The following is a 20,734-nucleotide window of genomic DNA, read 5'->3' as shown; positions in this document are numbered from 1 at the left end:
TACAAACGAATAAAAAACGTTGCGATTATTACGAAATAGGAGGAAGAGTAAACGAAAAATTGAAAAAAAAAAAAGAAGACAAATGCGATATGAATTAATTACTGTGTATACGAAGTAGGTAGCTTAGGACATGGATAGAGGCGAAATCAAAAAGGCACCCCCTAATTGGCACCGGTTCAGTCCAAACCGGTGCCAAAAATGGGCTACAAAATTAGTGGGAAGTTAAAGCAGAATAAAAGGCACCGGTTCAGTCCAAACCGGTGCCAAAAACATAAAGGCCACCGGTTTGAACCGGTGCCTTTGTGAACCGGTATTTTAAGTATTAAAAAAAAAAAAAAAAAGGCGGCTGCTACTTATTTGTTCTCAACCCTAATCTAGTTCATTCTTCTTTCTCTCTCCTCTCCTCTCCTCCTCTTTCTCTTTCTCTCTCCTCTCCTCCTCCTTCCTTCTCCATCTCAAGTAATTAGTTTTTGAGCCGCCATTTCACCGCCACAACAACCACCGTCACAACTACCACCTCCGGCCCAGCCCAGCCCACAGAAATATCGATCTCCTTTCTCTTTCTTTCTCGATCTCCTTGTCTTTCTTTCTCGATCTCCTTCTTTCTTTCTATTGAAGACCACCACCAAGACCACCACATGCAACACCACCAAGACCACCACATGCATAACCAATTCGAGGTTTTTTTTTTGTTTTTTTAATTTATTTTCTGGGTTTGTTTTTTGTTAAATCATTTGAATTCGGTTTTTTTTTATATATATTTATTTTCTGGGTTTGTTTTTTTTTAATCCAAGGTTTTATTTTCTGGATTCGTTTTTGTTTTTTTATTTCTGGTTTTTTGTCTTAATCAATTTTTTGATCGATTTTTTTTTTAATTCGTTTTTTATATATTTATTTCTGGGTTTTTTTATTTTAATCGAATTTTTTTTTAATTTAAGCGATTTATTTCGTTTTTGATTTTTATTTTCTGAGTTTTTTTTTTATCGATTTTTATTTTTTATTTTCTGGGTTTATAATCAGTTTTTGATTTTTATTTTAATCGGTTATTGGTTTTTTTTTTCTGGGTTTATTCGATTTGGTTTTTTTTTATCTGGGTTTATTCGTTTTCAATTTTTTTCGTTTTCTGGGTTTATTCGAATACTGGGTTTTCAAGTTTTTTTTCGATTTCAATTTTTTTCTGGGTTTGAATTTTTGGGATTAAATTTCTGGGTTTGAATTTTTGGGATTAAATTTCTGGGTTTTTTTTTTGAAGCTTGATTATATTAATCGATTTTTTTTTGTTCTAATTGGTGCAGGTATGTTATTTAGATCTGAAATCGAAGAAACAAGATACAAGAATACTAATTTAGATGTGAATGTTTTTTTTTATTTATATTGTAATTTTTTTTAATTTATATTGTAATTTTTTTTTAACTTATATTGTAATTTTTTTCGTACTTTTATGTTGTAATCAAACTATTTTATTGATGTATATTATAATTTTTTTTTTCTTATCATATACTGTAAATATTCATGATATTGGATTTATGTTTTGATGTGGTTATTAATTTAGTCTATTTAATTTTTAAGTGGATAAAACGATAAAACAAAAAAAAAAAAAAAATAAATAAATAAATTTTGGGGCACTTTTGGCACCGGTTAACCGGTGCCAAAAACAAGCAATTATTTTTTTTTTGCCATTTTTAGCACCGGTTTACCGGTGCCTATTCTGAGTTTTGGCACCGGTTTGAACCGGTGCCTTTTTAAACCCCTTTTTGGCACCCCCCACATTGGCACCGGTTCAAACCGGTGCCTTAGGCCGGGTTTGAACCGGTGCTAAATTCATTTTTTCACGTAGTGTGTATAAATGTGAATGCGAAGTGTTAGGAAATAAACTAAACTTACCAAATACCAATGTGATTTGTTATGGAAAAGATATGATTTGTTTTTTTTTTCTATCTTCTATGTGTTCCTAGTTTGACGAGGATTGTAATTAAGAAACTAGATAGATTTTAGCTGGGAATATTATCAATCTAGGATTAATTAGGCTTTGGGAGCAAGTAAAATATTCTAATTGGTGTGAGATTCTAGGTTAGCCTATATAAGAGGATTTAGGCTTACTAGAAAATTATGATGGTTGAATTGATGGTTTATTGAGGAGGAAAATTATCAATAGAGTTATTGTCTTATTTTGTAGGAACTTAATAAAACAATATTTTGTTGAGAAGAAGAAATCAAATTTTCTCATAAACACTTGTCTATTTTATTACCGTATTTTTGCTATTTATTTTACATTGTGTTAGATACAAATTCTTAAATGAACCTGGTTCACACTAATTTATTGTGGACCACTAACATTAGAAAAACTATGGTTGTTTTGTTAATAAAAAAAAGTCACTATAATAAAAATCAGGTCACTATGTTGAAATAAAAGTCACTTTGATAATATATACGCTAAGAGGTTAATTTTTTCAATGAAATATTTTATATAGTGGTTAATATAAATAATAAAGGTCACTATGTTAAAATTAAGGTCATACGCCGTACTTCAACTTCACAATAATATTAAGCGTTATATTAGTTTTAATAAAGATTACTATGCTAAAAATAAGGTTACTATGTCAAAAATAAGGGTCACTATGTTCAATATAATTCAGTATAAATCTCGGATCCACAATAATATTGTGGAACAGGTTCACGCAAGTCTCTGTGTGTGTTAGAAGATGAGTTCTCAAATCATTCCATGTACCTATCCGTTATAACACGAAGAACAAAATAGATAAATGAATTAGAACGAGAAGAAAAGGACAAATAGTGATCATGTTTCACGAGTTTGTATACATGATTGGTATATAAATGTAGGACACAGACACGGACAATTATTCAGACAAATATACAAAAATATACTTGTATAATTGTATAAATGTAGGACGGTCCACACGGACAGATATTCAGTTGTGGCCTTGTGGGTGTACTGTAGGTGTTGTATCAAATTCAAGTATGTGTAATGTGTAATGTGTAATGTGTATGTGTATGTGCTTGTCTTTCGACGAGTCGATGTCGGTATATCACCTTTTTAGCTCTTTTAAGGACCTTAACCATACTTTACTACTTGTATGAGTTGTATGCCCTTGTATCCATTCATCATGCACGTCTTTCTATAGGAAACTTTACGGATTACTCTCTACATGCATATATAATTGATAAATGTAGGTCATGGAAAAATATTCAGTGTGGCCTTGTGGGTGTATCATGTATGTGTATGTGTATGTGCTTTGGTGCTTGTCATTCGACGAGTCGATATCAGTACATAACCCTTCAACTCTTTAATCATACTTTACTACTTCCTGCGTCCCATAATATAGTTTTTAGTTTTCTACTTTGGAGGTCTAAAATATTGTTCCTGTTTCTATTTTGGGATAGTATGTAAATACCATTATACTCTCACTTTTTTTAACTTTATTCATTGTATTTAGCTTTAATCATAGAAAAAGTGATTGATAAATGTAGGAAATTTCATTCCGATGGTTTTTAAAATCATCGAAAATTATGTATTTTCCGACGGTTTTAAGTGGCCATCGGAAGAAATATATCGGAAATAGCGTGTTTTCTTGTAGTGTATCACCAAAAATTGCAAATGAAGATCATTAGGTTTCGTAAGGATAGAAAAGAAAGAAGAGGGGATTAAAAATAATGCGCCATCAAGATATTATTATGCGAGTATGCACATTGAAATAACTCTGGATTGTTACTTTATCAACCACGACCATAATATAATTCATGAAAAATTAGAACAAATATTTCTATCATTGCGCGACGTACTTAAAACGGGCTCATCTTTTTTAAAAGAACCCTTTTAACCTACAATTTGTTTAACAAAATAACTCACCACCTTACCCCACCATCAAAATCCCGTACGCCTACTTCGCAACTCGTTGCGTCGCGTTAGATCGAACATCCCCAACCCCATTAGATCGAAACTAACCCCACCCAACCCAAAATCCATTGGCCAAAAGAAAAGGAGAACTCAAGGAATGGGTCAAGAGATTTTTATTGTTTTTTTATTTATTAAAAAAAAATATATATAGGGCCAATTAAACGTGACAGATTTTGGGGGTCAAGGGATTTTAATTTATTGTTTTTTTAATTATTCGAGAAGAGTGGAGTAAGGTCACTAGACACAGTTAAACAGAGCTGAATAACTAAAGTAAGGAGCTATTGGTTTGCTAAATAATTGACTATGAAACCCAATAACTAGCTCTGAATTATTAGTACGTAACTAAAGTAAGGAGTATTAATATAAACACAAGCATAATACGAAGTATTAAGGGCATCCACAATAATAGGTTTGTTTAGAGGTTTGTCCACAAACCTCTTATTGTGGAAAGAGGTTTGTTTTCAACAAGTTTGTTTATACAAACTGGTTCAAAGAGGCTTCCATGACCCACTTTTAGTTTTTTTTTTTAATTATTAATTTTTTTGCTTTAAACATTTAACTTCTTTGATTTTTGTTTTGATGAGTTGTATTAACAATGGGTCCCATACATAAATCTTTGAATATGTTTATCTATTGTTGATGAAAGGTTTGTTAAATGGGAGGTTTGTATAGTATGATGATGATGTGGCAAGTGAACAAATCCATTAGAGGTTTGTTCTATTGCTCATGCCCTTATTTTATTCAGAAACAAAGAAAAAAGACAAACATAGATGTGTCGTGCACATGGAAGCTTAAACATGCTGGTACAGATGAAGTAATTAAGTACGGGGTAGTTAGGAAGGAAACACAAGTAAACATACACCACGTACAATATTATACTTCGTATTATATATATATATATATATATATATATATATATATATATATATAAATCAAAAATCTCATACATTAATTTTGCATACGTGGCAATTGAATTTTTTATACCTAAAATAAAATATAAATTTCTTTTATCACTAATTCGTTTTCATTCATTATTGTTAATTGTCAATTGTAGATGTCATATGAATTTAATTAATGAAGTAAAGTCTCCTTCAAGACTTCTATAATAAAAAAAAAATAAATAAATAAATAAAATAATAAGAAGAAGAAGAAATAACCCTTAGTTATGATGAATACTTCCGAAAAATGCCTTTTTTATTTATTGATAGATTTAGAAAACATAGCTGAGCAGTGTGACGCGAATCCAGCTTAAACATGGTACAGATGAAGTAATTAAGTACGGGGTAGTTAGGAAGGAAACACAAGTAAACATACAACACGTACAATATTATACTCCGTATTATACTATATAATATATATATATATATATATATATATATATATATATATATATATATATATATATATATATATATAAAATTAAAAATCTCAAATCTCATACATTAATTTTGCTTACGTGGCAATTGAATTTTTTATACTTAAATTAAAATATAAATTTCTTTTATCATGAATTCGTTTTCCTTCATTATTGTTAACTAGCATAGTGCTCGTGCGATGCACGATTTATAAATCAAATTATTAAACTCGTAGGAAAAATAAAAATAAAAACAAAGGTAATTCATTTACTATTAAAGGACTTGGTTACTAATGGTCAATAAAAAAAAATAAAAAGAAAAGTTAAAGGAACGTTATTTGAATAGTATTTTATGTTATTTGAATTTCTTTTAATTTTTTATAATGTTATTTTATTAATTGAAAAATAATTGAATAATACTCCATATAGCTATATAAGAAGTGGACTAATTTATTTATATCTCCCGTTGAGAAAAAACTAAAATTTTTATATCATATCATTCGCATCAGTAGCTACAATCAATCTAATATATACATGTTTTATTTACCCGTCGCACTCATTCAATCTATAGACACAATAATAACCTTATATTTGACCTACCAGAACATATATTTTCCTAAGTTAAGCATTGTGCCAAAAACTATATATTATATAATAGTCATATATATAACCAAGAGCTGATTAAATATAGTATACAACACATGCAAATACTTCATATATAGGTATGGATACTAATAATTTTATATAAATAAAATATACAGAGTATATATTACTAAGATTTATCCCTACCGTAATTATAAAATGGTTAACAAAACTCTTATAATAGTGCATGGAAATTTATATATCTAAAAATGTTCTTTTTACATATATTTTCCCCCATTTAATTTTAAAAGCCTTAAAATTGTCTCTTGAATTCGCTAAATTGATTTAAAAGGTTATGTTTATTTCAATATTTAAAGTCATTCACTGTTTTCATTTCCTTTTGTTTTAATTTTTCAATTTAGAATTTATTAGACTATTAGGTTTCAAGATCGAAGTCAATATCTTTTTACCGTACAATCACTAAATCAAAGTCGCTCAACTAAAGTTTTGAACATTGTATAGCTACACAACATCCAACACATTTAATGATTACATGCAAATAATTTTAATAAAACTACGCATTCGATATAAGTTATTAAACAATTTAACTATAGATACATTTTTATAGGTTTATATATTTCATATTAACAAAAATTTACAAATGTTATTTTTATTTTTTGAAAAAAAATTATTTAGACTTTGGAGTTTTGTATAAGATAGATAAAGGATAAGTTAATTCCCCGTCATATATGCATTGAGTTTTGGGTGTTCTATCCGGTTCACCCTTTGAGGTAATCTAGATTTGAGGATCTGTTCTAGGCTATTAGGTTCCACTCCCCTTTCTGATTGTTGTTGCAGGGGAGCGAACACAGGTCCTCCCTACCAAGTGTAGTCACAATTAGGGGTGTTCATAACCGGGTACCCGGGATTTCGGGTACCCGAAAGTGCGGGTACCCAGAAGTGCGGGTAGTGATTCAAGCGGCCCATTACCCGACCCGGTAATAGCGGGTACCCGCTTATCGGGTACCCGTTTTTACCGGGTACCCTCACCGGGTACCCGAAATTTAATATATATGTTTTTTTTTAAAAAAAATAAATAAACTGATGTATATTAGCTGTAAAAACTTGTTGATTTTATATTAAAAAAACCTTTTTCATTAAAAACAAATACTGAGATGTTTATTTGTTACAAGAATCTGATGTTTTCATTAAAAAATAACAAATGTGTTTGGAATTTTCTAATTACCATAACAATAATAAATTAATTTTAATCACAAAAAAATCAACCACAATCAAAATCGAGCTTAAATCTCGAACTTTTACACCCCATTAAATGACAAAACCACAATTAATTAATAGGAAACTAATGAAATCAACTCAATTTCATAATTATAACTATAAATTGTCCAACTAAAGGTTATATAGGTGCAAATCTGTCGAAATCAAACGAGCGACGGCCGGAGAAGAGATTAGATGAGATCTAAGAACAAAAACAAACCGAGAAGACGATTCTTGCGCCTCATCGAGATGAGATCTTTGTTACTTCAAGCATGATAATTCGTCCTCCTTCGTTCCGAGAAGACGATTCCCACGCCTCGTCGTGGAGAAGACAACGGTCGCCGAAGAGTGAGGAAAACGATCGCCGGAGACTGACTTCGGTGGTAGCTTGGAGTGAGTACGGTGGTAGCTTGTGTCGTTTGAGAAATTGAGAGTGAGTCTAAGAGAGGAGAGAGGCAGAGGGGTCAAGGGAGAGGAGAGAGAATAATGCAGCGGCTTTCTATAGCTTGGAGTGAGTCAATATAACTCAAACCCTAAAGTAAAGTGCTGCCACTAAAAAAAAGATTTTTTTTTTTTTTTAAATCCGGGTATTTAACGGGTACCCGCTACAGTCAGATAGCGGCCCATTACCCGACCCGAAAATTTGATATTTTAGCGGGTCGGGTACCCGACCCGGTAAAATGGGAAAAAAATTTTAAAAACCTGTCGGGTACTTTGCGGGTCAGCGGGTCGGGTCAAACGGGTCAGGTATTTTTGAACACCCCTAGTCACAATCACCACTACACCAACAACCAAACACTTGGTATGGAGGACACGTGTTATAAAATATTATATTATATACATATACTTTTTTATATTATAAAAAATATTATATTATATACACATACTATTATAGTTAAAAGTATTATTATGATAAAACAACATAAATTATTGCACATGATTGTTGTATATCTGGTATAGTACATGAGCAATGCACGATTTTTAAATCAATATGTTAGTTTTTCTAAAAAAAAATCATAAGTAATAGCATTGTTAATACGAATATTACAATTTAAAACACGAGTAATAGTTATAATGCATTTTATATCTATCATTTTTCCGTCAAATGTCTAATTCAATTTAACTTTTATTCTTCTTGTTTAGATTGGTTATTGGTTCAGGTTTTTATGTTTTTTTTTTAAATGCAAGAAAAACAAAAGGTCATTGTAAAAGACATTGTATAGAAAATGAAAGGCCGATTAAAATTAAATTTTTGTTCAAGATTATGTATTTTTTTTCCAAGACAACATTTCGGCTCAGCATTCGGTATTTGTCAAGGTGTACAACAAACGATAAAAGTAATTTTTACACTATTTTGTATCTTTATTAAAAACTTTTGTATTCAACCGATTACTTGAATTGAATTTAGGATAACTTGTAGACTATTTTGGGTAACTTTTATCAATAAAGCATAAGTAACTTTCATTCATTACAGGGTAGCTTTTATAATGGGTGCACAATATTTTATTGTACATCTGATTTTTTTTAAATGTTTGTATTGATTTCATAATTGACGTCAAACTAAATTCTATCGATTTTATTATTTAATTTTCATTAAAAAAAAAAACAATATTAGCCTTTCAAAATACGAAATATTTGTTTCCTTAATTATGCCACTTTAATCATATTGCTTCAAATTAGTTATTATTCTTTAACTTGACTATAAATTTAATTTTCAAAAAAAAAAAAATATTAGCCTTTCAAAATACGAAATATTTATTTCCTTAATTATGCCACTTTAATCATATTGCTTCAAATTAGTTATTATTCTTTAACTTGACTATAAATAAAGATTGGAAAGACTTTATGGATTATTTGTAGTATTGGAAAGTATATATTTATTATAAAAAAAATTAAATCAATATTTATGTTAGGAAATCCTGAAAATCTTATACATGTATAGAATCTTGCTTTTATTGTTTGAAGTTTAACAAAAATAACTATGCTTGAACATGTAAACATTAATTATATAGATATATTTTATACTTAAGATAAGTCAATGAGAGAGTGACATTTGTCATCCTCACATTGAGGCGCTTGTCTTTTAGTATAATATATAGATAGATAGATTGTCAATTGTCAATTTTAGATGTCATATGATTTTAATTAATGAAGTTAAGTCTCCTTGAGGACTTCTGTAAGAAATAAGCCCTTAGTTACAATGAATCCTTACGAAAAATGCTTTTTTATTTATAGATAGATTTAGAAAACATAGCTGAGCGGTGTGACGCGCATCCAAGCTTAAAACATTCTATAGAGTAAGCAGAGAATACTTAGGAATGAAACACATGTAAACAAAGACAAACATACAACACAGTAACACATACACTGTCGTGCGTGCACATTCATTAAATACTAGCTACGAGTAATTAGTTAGGTTGACAGGTACCCCCCCCCCCCCAAAAAAAGGGCCGACGCATTTGCAGCCGGGGCAACATCCGTCAACCAATCCAAATAGCCCCATTGCCCAAATTCCGTGCTGTCTTTTTTTTTTTTTTTTTTTTTTGGGTGGAATTTCCGTGTTGTCCATTGCATTTGTAAATTTAAACCTTATCAATATTTTAAATTATTTTATGGTCTTGTTGGCAACACTTTTTAATATACATTTGTGAGAGATTATTCTATACACCCTCGTGTACGGTGCACTCAAATATATTAGTTTTCTCATTTGATGATAAAATGAGTAATAATCATTGAAATGAGCAAATAAAACCCTTAGGCGCGCCATACACCTGGGTGTATATAATAATTTTCACACATTTTAAATGCGCTAATTGAATAATTAATAACTTTTATTATTATTGTGGAAAAAATTTTGAAAGAAGTTGATATTAATAAACTATAAATGAAACAAATTTAATAAAATATCATATGACAATATATTTTCTTAATTATAGATTAGAAAAGCTAATCAAAATGAAATATATAAATAGTAAGAAGTATAAAAGTCAAATTGTTGTATTTAAATACTAATATGAACGGACGAAGTCTAAAAGTAATAAAACTCGGCCTCCAAGTATACAACTTATTACTCTAGTTTATATACTCGTATATGCTCCACTATTCTTTTTTAATTTTTTTTCTTTTGCTCCACCATTCTTGTCTATCTTGTTCATTGTTCCCATGATTAATTCTTCGAACTCTTTAACTTTTCTTTAATTTTTTTCCTTTTATAAACCCACTTTAGGGGTATTGGGCAGCTAGGGGATTTTAGAGGTGGTTTCTAGGGTTTTCGGAGGGAAGGGAGGTGGGTTTTGGGGAAGGGAGGTTGATTTCAGGGACGGGGGATAGGCGTGGTGATTGGGCACCGGCGTCGGTTGGGGCAGTGGTCTGGGCGTCGGCGCCGGTGCAGAGAATTTCCCTATAAATTTTTATAATTATAGGTAGTGTTAATTCTAATGATAAGTTGTAATAATTACCGTGCATGGCACGAGACATAATCTAATTTTAAAATATTATTCTATACTTTTTCCGTTGTTTTTTAAGTGCCCTCTACGGGAAAGTACGCAGAGTTTTTGGTTGAAAAAATAATACTCCCTCTGTTTTTAAATACTTGCTACATTTCTCTATACGCGGAGTTTTAGGGAAAATTGAAGAAATTAATAAAATATGGAGGTAATGGGTAGTTGAGAAAATAAAAAATTGTAAAAAGCAAAAGTAGTGACAGAATAGGAGGAGATAGAGTATTTTGTTGGGTCCACTAAGTGTGAGATTTTGAAAACGGAGGGTTCAATAATTTATAATTTCTTATGAATAGGAATAAAATTTTTTGAAAAGTAAGAAAGAGAAATATAAATATGGGACTACTAGGTAAATGTGAGAGGGATAAATATTATATAATAATAATGGCGTCAAAAGGAAAAGAGAGAATAAATATACTATACAATGTGAGTGGGGTTTCTATGTATGATAATGGGACACTAAAAAAAACACCGTTTTTGAAAAATAGGGTACTTAAAAAATTAAAAACGAATGAAGTACTCCATATCTTTTAAATAATACCCAAATGGTGTAAATAGTGAATTAGATTTAGTATAAATTTTAATTATTAGCACGTAATATTTAATTACTAGATGAAGTTCGTGCGATGCACGGTTTGTTTGAATTTTTTTAAAATATATATTTTTTTTATTTATGTATTAAAATTTGTTATATAATAAGATAAAATTCCTAATATCAAAAGATAATATTTTATATTTAATTAGTTTAAACTTAAAAATCTCATTCGCCAATCTTGCTTACGTGGCATTTGAATTATTTAATTCTTAAAGAAAATAATAATCTCTTATTTGATTGGTTAAGAAGATTAAATCCTACGTGACTCTCTAAAAACTCGTTAAAAAGCTCCCTTTATATCTATATATATATACTAGATGAAGCCTGTGCGATGCACGGTTTGTCAGTATATTTTTTTTAAAAAAAATATTTTTCATATTTATGTGATTAAAATTGTTATTATATTAGTTTTAGAATATTAGATAAAATTCCTAATATCAAAAGATAATATTTTGTATTTAATTAATTTAAATTTTAAAATTTCATTTGCTAATTTTGCTTACGTGGCATTTGAATTATTTAATTGTAAAAGAAATTAATAATCTCTTATTTAATTGGCTACTACTTAAATTCATAATCCTACATGGCGCGCTAAGAAAATTAAATCCTACGTGGCTCTCTAAAAACTCGGGGAAAAACTCCCTTTTATATATATTATTATATTAGATGTGTGTGTGTATATATTAGATTACACCCTCCTTCTCGATTTAATTTTCTTGGTCTTTTTTTTTTTTTTTTTTGGGAGTGTCCTACATTATTTTTCCAATTTCTGATCTTTTGTCAAAAATAATTGTCAAAAAAAGTTACCGTGCTTTCAAAAAAAAAAAAAAAAAAAAAAAAAGTTACCAAGTATTGTTAAAGGTGACATTGACTCGTCGAATGACAAATATCGAAATATGTGATCAATTAATCAATTTAAAGGTCCTACACTCCTACACCTAAATGAACAGACTCGTGAAATATGCATGAATACATGATCACAATTCGCACTTGTCATTTTTCTTCTTTTATTAACCCCTATTCTTTGGTGTTTTGGAAACAATTACTCCCTTTTGTTTTAAAATACTTGCTTCATTTCTCCATGCGCAGAATTTTGAGAAAAATTAGAAAAAGCAATAAAATATAGAGGTAGTGGAGTGGGTGGAAGAATAAATAATTGTAAAGAACAAAAATAGTGGAGAGAATTGAAGGAGAGAGAACATGAAATTAATAAGATACTCCTGTTACGAGTTACCCACCTTCTTATTGGCTTTCTTTTTTAAAAATATATATTTTTTTTAAAAAGAAATGATAATTAAAATACCTTCCCACTTCCAAATCCCTTTCCTAGCCGGACCGACCCATCCTTGTCGGACCGACCCACCTCCCTTTGTCGGAGCTAACTCCTCCACCTTTTCGCAATTTTCCCTTCCTTGATTCTCTCCCCTGTTGGATTCCCTACCGATTTCTCTGTTGCTAACTTGCTGGGGGTGGTCACACCTAGTATGGGTAAGGGGTTTATTTTGGGTTGAATGGATCGGAGTGGTTGGACTTGAGTGAAGTCCCCGATTCAGGTGGGTTTAGGGCTAGGGGTTAGGCGGTATTTCAAGGTGGGGTTTTGGGTGGTTTTTGACCTCGGTTTTGGAGGGCTGAATTGGTCGTGTTTCAGGGCGGGTTTAGTGGGTGAGATCGGGTTTTAGGGCGGCAGGGATGGCAGGGTTTCAGGTTGGTTGGGGTGGTCAACGTTTCAAGGATGGGGATGGCAGGGTTTCAAGGTGGTTGTTGTTCGGGGTTTTTGTGGGAGAATGGGGGTGGTCGGGCCGTCGGGTTTCAGGGTTGTTGGGGTCGTGGTTAGTTGTGGTGGGGTGGGGTGGTTGATATTAGGGGAGAGAAAGAAGGTGGAAGGTTTAGGTGGTGATGTGGTGGTGCTTATGGAAGGGTGGTGATGGTGGTTATGGTGGGTAGCTAAGGTGGGAGATGAAAAATTGAAATAAATAAATCAATAACAATAAAAGTAAAAAAAAAAAAAAATCAAAATTAACCTGTTAAACAAGTTGTAGGTTAAAAGGCTCATTTTGAGCGGATGAAGATTAAAGGTGGGATTGTTTTGGAAATTTGAAAAGGTGGGATTGTTTTGAGCAGAAAAACTAGAGGTGAGATTATTAATTTCCAATTTTCCATACAAATATTGATGGTTAAAGTTGTACACTGACATGTGTATAATTCAAAGTGTTGCTATTATTATAATACAGAGGAAGAAGTAATTTTTATGTTTTGTGAGTGCTGGTATGTTACAATCAAGTTTCTTCATGTTCCATGAAAATCTTAGTTACATATATACTTCCTACCTTATTTTATATTAAACTTGTTTCCACTTCATTTATTATCGCTTTTTCCATTCTATATATTTAATCATCAACATCTTTAATTTCTATTAAGAAAAAATTGCAATGAATAGATATAATGAATGAATTTATTATTGTGTTTCCCATCCCGTATATCTAATCATCAATACATCTATTATTGCGTTTTCCATTCCATATGTCTAATTATCGCGTTTCTTATTCCGTATATCTAATCATCAATACATCTATTATCGCGTTTTCCATTACATATATCTAATTATCAATGCCTTTAATTTCTATGCATATAAATCACAAAACAAGATGTCTTTAATTTCTATATATATGCATATAAAACACTAAACAAGATGAAAAGTGAGTGTAAGTCAAAGTATTTAACAAAAAATAAATAAATAAAGGAAATTTTGACAATTACCACCTTCTGTTATGTCCATTTTAGCAATTAGCACCTTCTATATTTTTTTGTGAAAATTACCACCTTCTACTTTCAAAAACATCAAAAATTACCACCTTCTTGCCCCCCAACTATCACATGACGTCATTTTGGGCCCATTCTTTCCCTTCCCTTCCTATTTCCCTCACATTTCTCATTTCTATTTGGATTCTCATCTCCCCTTTCACTTTTTTCCCCCAAACCACCAATAATTGTTCGTCAATTTTGATTTGGAGGAGTGAATTGAAGTGTTTTTGATTGTTTGGGGGAATAAAAGTGAAAGGGGGGATGAGAATCGAGTTAGGAATGAGAAATGTGAGGGAAATAGGGAGGAAATGGAAAGAATGAGCCCAAAATGACGTCATGTGGTAGTTGGGAGGCAAGAAGGTGGTAACTTTTGATGTTTTTGAAAATAGAAGGTGGTAATTGCTAAAATGAACTAAACAGAAGGTGGTAATTGTCAAAATTTCCTAATAATTGTCATTTTAAGAATAACTATTATTAAATCATTCAAAGAAACTTGAATACTTGATTGTAAAATACCAACAAAGGCAACAACAACAATAATCACAACTTAATATTACGAACTTAAACACCAAGGGGGTGTTTGGTATCAAATTAGTAAATGTAAGGGAATGGAAACAAATTAGGAGGGGAAAGGGTAATATATAGTGTTACCCTTACTACTTGTTTGGTATTACTAAGGAAACGTAAACAATGATAACCAATCCCTTTCTTCTTGTTTGGCATAGATAACTTGGAAACAAATACCTTTCCTTCTATTTTTTGTTATCTTGGCTAACTTTTGCTAAACATTATACAATGTAGAGCAACACTAATTACCATAATATATATATATATATATATATATATATATATATATATATATATATATATTACCATAATATATCATATGCTAGATATAGGCAAAGTCACATAAATTGTTGATTACAAAAGCATTGAAATTCTAGTATTCTAAAAAAAAAAAATTATATAAAAAAAAACATTCAAAAACCATTGAAACATTAACTCCAATAACAACTTAGGACAAAACTTTCTACTTCTTCTTAAGAAGATCAATTGCATATTGTTTCTTCATATTAGTTGGGGCTTGATAGAAGATGCGAAGCTTATGTTCTTCGGCCATGAGAATTGTAGCAACCTCCAAAGCTTCGGATGGAGAAATTCCATCTAACTTCATCACCTCATCCAAAACCTTGTTCACTTTTTCATCCATTATTTGCTCTCTTTCTTCCGCTTTAGACCATGCACTAGCCATAGTCCCAAGATTAACATTGATATTTTCAAATATCTTCCCAAAATTGTTAGATACATCATGGAGGGAGGCCACCAAATCATCATCATCATTCCTACACAAACTCTTCAAAACTACTTTGTTCTTTCCCTTCACCTTAGCCTCCTTTGCCTTTGTAGAACGTTTTCCGGATTGAGTAGTGGAATCACTTGCGGAAGAATGAATCGTAGAAGCCTTCACTTTTGCCATTTTTGAAGGAGTTGAATGATCATCCTCTATCTTCCGTTTTCTAGATTGACTTGTAGAAGAATAAGTGTCCGAATGAGTAGAATTCACATCATCTTCTTCATCACTCTCGACATTCAATGGTTGCTTATCAATCTCTTGATCCATATCTTCTATAGCATCAACAAACGACTCACTTGCATCTCCGGTAGCTTTGTCTTTTGCATAAATTTCTGCTAGAGTGTCATAATGAACGAATGGAACTCCAAACAACCCCTTAGCTTTCTTATGAGTCTGCCATATAAGAGATAAAACAATTAAATTAATATTTTTTATGCATATACTAGACCTTCAATTCTGCTAAAATTTCTGATCTAAACTATCTTTTTAAAATTCTGACATAAACAGGGATAAATTGAAGTAGTTTAAATTAGATGAACAGATGCAGCATCAACACTGATTTCTGTGCTACTATGAACCTATGAATCAATAAACGTCAGAACTGTTCAATAATGACATGCAAGGGTACCCTTTAAGAAAAAATATTTCCAGTATTTGGATCTCTTTATTAACATTTCATTCGAGTCATTAACTCCACTCATGTCAAATAACATTGCAACTAATACAGTTTGCAAGTAACAAAACTACAGTAAAATACTGCAGTCCTCCTTGATACAACAAGTCTCTTCATGAGTTAATAATTAAGTACCAGATTTCAAGCATAAGCTAGCTAGCCTGAAGCATCACCTCCACCTGAAAGCCGATTCCAGATATTCAGTTTCTCTCAGATGACTCATTAAAATATACCCATAAAAAGGCACAAATGAGAACTGAAAATTTTGGGTTACATATCAGACAGAATAGACACAATGTCTACGCTTATATAATAAGCAAGTTATCATTTGCTGTTCTTTCTTATATAAATTATATTGAAAGCACAGCAATGCTCAATACAATCTTTATCAGTAATAGTAGCAAACTTTTCTTTATTATAAATAATAAGAAATATTTGTCCAGATGTACCTGATATATATCATTTCTACCTTAATATTTTTTTCTGAAACAACTATCACCCATTTTTTTTTAACTGAACATGTAACCAAATTTGACCTTCAAACCATCATTACTTAATCAAAGGCAAAATGGTGATGATCACTGCCCTCTAGACAAAGCTGAATGAATCAATTGAAAGTCAAATTACTTCATTTTCAATACAATATAAAGGAGGCATTAATGTAATAAAAATAAATTGGTAAAATTTTTAATGAGCAAAATTTTCTCATTAAAGTATCCCCTTTCTACTCAGTTTCCAATTTGAAGTGTTTTTCCCCTTCTCCCTTATTCTATATTTATGTTGTTGAGAAAATCAGTAAAATTAGTCTTGAGCTGTAAACTCATTAAAAAATCAGGTAATGAGAGAATATATAAGGCATAATGTAAGGGGGATGCAGCAAGGTAGCAACAAAATATACATTGACTACAGAAGCATATAATACAGAAGCAGTTAATACAGAAGCAGTTACCACAGAAGCAGATAATACAGAAGCTGATAATACAGAAGCTAATACCACAGAAGCAGTTCATACCTTTACCCATCCGTCGAACACCGACTTATCAACTTGTAGAATCTTCTTCTCAGCATCCCATCCAAATCCTGAGGTGGATAACATTTCCGCCAATGCACTATATTTCTCCGACCAATGCTTGATCCTTGACTCAATGTGGGGAACCGCTCTCAAGCCGCAATTAGGAAGTACACGATTGATCATCTCTTCCAACTTATTCATGTAACCATTCTTAAACCCATTCTCACACTTCCACTTCGGATCACAACTCAACTCATGCAAATATCTTATTAGAACCGCGTCTTCTTCATACGTCCAATACCTTTTATTTTTGCCTCTTCCTCGATTGCTTGCCTCACCCTTAGCTTGACTAGCCTCCATCTACAAAAAAAAATTAGGTTAAAAGGCATATTAGAACTCAACATAACAAATTACAAGGCTAATTACAATAGAACATATCATACATAACAGATTATAAGGCATATTTGAACTGAACAGAACATAACATATTATAAGGCATATCATACTTTTTGTGTTATTGACCATATCTACCTCTCGCCCTCCAATCGTTAAACATATCTTGGGCTAATGTGTTTCTAAAATTGGTCCAATGATCTGAAGTAGCAACACTTGTAATAAACTCCCTCTCATCATCAGAATCACTCTCGGAATCATCATCGGATTCACTCAATTCATCTTCTTTTATATCATCCGTAGGCATGAATTTTCTAATTAGATTATGCAATAAGCAACAAGCCATCACGATACGTCCATGAGTTCGAATAGGGAAAAATGAAGGACTTCTAAGTATACTCCATCTTCCTTTAAGTAGGCCAAAACATCTCTCAATCACATTTCGCGCCCTAGCATGTTTCATGTTATAGAATTCCTCGGCACTTTCGGGTTGTCGATCCGTCCATTCTTTTAAATGGTATCTTTGACCTCTATATGGAGCAAGAAAACCCTCACAATTCGTATACCCCGCATCAGCCAAATAATAATTACCTTCAAAGTTATTAAACAAAATGATTACTACCTACCAAAACTAACTCACAAAAAAAAAAAAAGACCTTCACTTACCTCGAGGTACCCTAAAACCGTTTGGTCTAGAAAGAGCATTTCGAAGTACACGCATATCATGGGCCTAACCTTCCCAACCAGGAAGAACATAAATAAATTGCATATTAGGTGCACAAACACCCAATACATTCATAGCAATTGTTCCTTTTCTTGTTCTATACTTTGGTCGTTCTTGTGAAGGCACATTTACATTAATGTAAGTCCCATCTAATGCCCCTAAACAATTCTACAAAAATAGGAAAAAATATTAATTACAAACAAGCAAAAATAAGAAAATCCTAGCAAATCGTTGGGGCTTTGAAAATACCAATACCTTGAAAGATTTCCACCTTTCATCTTCACAATCATCCGATATTGGTGTGGGATTGTAAAGTAGTACTTCATGCAACTTGAGAAAAGCCCTTAGACAAAGGTGAAATTGTCGGCTCACGGTTTCTCCACTTCTAAAGAAGTATTGTCCAATAGACCTATTCTTCTTATGATGAGCCAACGTGTATAAAAACATGGCAACTATCTCTTGAAGCGACATGTTTTTTGTTCCACTCAAACCCCCAATGTCTCTAAGCATCTCACAAATAATATTGAAAGTTCTTCTATTAACGCGAAGCTCACTCTTGCATTTCACATCACTCTCCCTATAAAGTCCTCTCAATACTAACATTCGTAACAATTTTTTGTTTCTTTTCCTTTCTTTTATTTGAACCCCCCTTATTGTAACAACGCAAATTATATACCACATCCAATACATCATTAACATAATAATAACCATTGCAATTACTAATTGTATTTGTTTTAGTTTTTTCTTCCTTATAGAACGCATAAGTCGAGCCATTGTACAAGAAACACAACAAATGGAAATTGAACCTGACAAACGGAAAAATTTTCATGATACGTTAGAGAACGAGATGAATGTCACATATTCTATTAGCCAAGATTACAGTCAACTGCATAAAGATTGCGTTGCAACACATCGAGAACTTGAGTATGGGATGCTTTCCCAAGGAGATTAGTAATCATGAGCTAGTTTATTTGAATATTTCTCTTATGATTGACTAATAATATTAACTATCTATTGTTAAAGCTGCCTAAATCGTTGCAAAGGGGATATTCTGGCTTACCTAGTGCAAATATGGACTTGTAGTCCCACCACTCAATGTTTCTGTCAAGTCTCAGTCATATTTTTCTTAACCAATCTGAACAATTGGACTATACTTTGATTATGATTTCATGAATTCAAGGGAAGAATATTATTGCAATTGCTTAAGCTTTTAGAAATCATTGGAAGAAATCAAAATTCTAAACAAGCAACTTCCTAATGCACTTAAAATCCAAAAAAATCCCCAGCTATACAATCAACCCACCAAAAGTAAACCAAAATCATGGAAAAAAATTGGGGGAGTAACACAAAATAACCAGCAAAAAAATGCAGCAGTAGAAATCCTAAGACATCAGTTTGTATTACTAGTAAGCATAAAATCAAATTTGGGGGGAAAAAAGCCAAATAATAATAGCATAAAATCAAAATTTGCAGAACAAAAAAATCAGTAAGTATTATTTCAACAATACTGATAAAAGAAGCCAAATAATAACAGCAAATTATACCATATAATTTAAGCATAAATCGAAATTTGGGGGAAAACACAAAATATACAACAATTACATGCAATAATAGCTATATATACCATCTAATTTAAGCATAAAATCGAAAATTGATATCATGTTAGCAATAATGTCATGAAACAAAAAGCAGGTGATTCAATTGAGAAAAATAAAACCCAAATAAAAATGAAAAATTAGGACAGAAAACCCTAGAAATTAACACCATAAATCGAAAATAGCAATCAACACAAACAAAAAATATGGATCGCAAATCAAATTAAGAGCATGAATCGAAAATACCTCCTAAATAGCAATCTTTCGATATACAGTAGAAAAATCAAAATACAATCAATCAAACAAATTTTATATAAATTCAACACAAACTCAACATCTAGGGTTCTTAATCAAAAAAGTGAGAGATCAAACCTTGAGATTGTGGATTTCTGGAAATTTGAAGTACGAAAATTTAGGGCTCTTCAGCGAAATTGTGGCTTCGATCGATCAAAGTTGAGGATTTTGAGGGGTGATCTGTTGTATGACAGGAGAGAGAATAGATAGAGGAAAGAAAGGGGATTTGTTTCCCCAAATTTCACAGTGGAAACAAAGTAATGGAATGGGTTAGAGGAGGGAAACGGTTTCTATTACTTAACTCTTTAACCAAACATCTTCTAACGGAAACGGTAACCCGATTCCGTTTCTAGCCCTATAAAAAGCCCATACCAAACATGCTCCAAGTGTAGAACACTAGCTAGAACATACCCAAAAGCACATTACACTCGCATAGCACAACATGAAATTTATTGAATGAGAATTGGAGACGAACCCAATACTCATACTAACATACAAATGGAAACGGAGGGAGTACTAATTATTAAAGAAGGTACAATAACGTAGACGAGCAAGTACACTTAAATTAGCTACTGGCGTTCTAGCTCCCTACGACTCATGGGCGGATTTAGGGGGTTTCAAAGGGGTTCATTGAACCCACAGATTTTTTGGAAAAAAATTAT

At 31.7% G+C, this 20,734-nt stretch overlaps 1 protein-coding gene across 2 annotated transcripts; it reads right to left on the bottom strand.

The window, feature by feature from the left end:
- Positions 1-14,914: 14,914 nt before the first annotated feature.
- On the bottom strand, positions 14,915-20,376 carry LOC145617501 (uncharacterized). 2 transcript variants are annotated; one of them, XM_081672209.1, is made up of 5 exons: positions 18,439-18,788; positions 18,126-18,351; positions 17,573-18,050; positions 17,067-17,426; positions 14,915-15,774 (listed from the first exon to the last, which is right to left on the bottom strand). In XM_081672209.1, the coding sequence occupies exons 4-5, from the start codon at positions 17,424-17,426 to the stop codon at positions 15,058-15,060; spliced, it is 1,077 nt and encodes a 358-aa protein (XP_081528335.1). In that variant the 5' UTR covers positions 17,573-18,050; positions 18,126-18,351; positions 18,439-18,788; the 3' UTR covers positions 14,915-15,057. The 2 variants fall into 2 exon arrangements, with proteins under 2 accessions (XP_081528335.1, XP_081528344.1); XM_081672218.1 differs by lacking the exons at positions 17,573-18,050; positions 18,126-18,351; positions 18,439-18,788 and adding an exon at positions 20,151-20,376.
- Between the last annotated feature and the right edge of the window lie 358 nt (positions 20,377-20,734).

Source organism: Chenopodium album, chromosome 3 (assembly GCF_948465745.1).
Source record: "Chenopodium album chromosome 3, dcCheAlbu1.1, whole genome shotgun sequence".
Classification (NCBI taxonomy): domain Eukaryota; kingdom Viridiplantae; phylum Streptophyta; class Magnoliopsida; order Caryophyllales; family Amaranthaceae; genus Chenopodium; species Chenopodium album.
The sequence above is the reverse complement of the archived record's forward strand: the minus strand, read 5'-3'. Positions and strand labels throughout refer to the sequence as shown.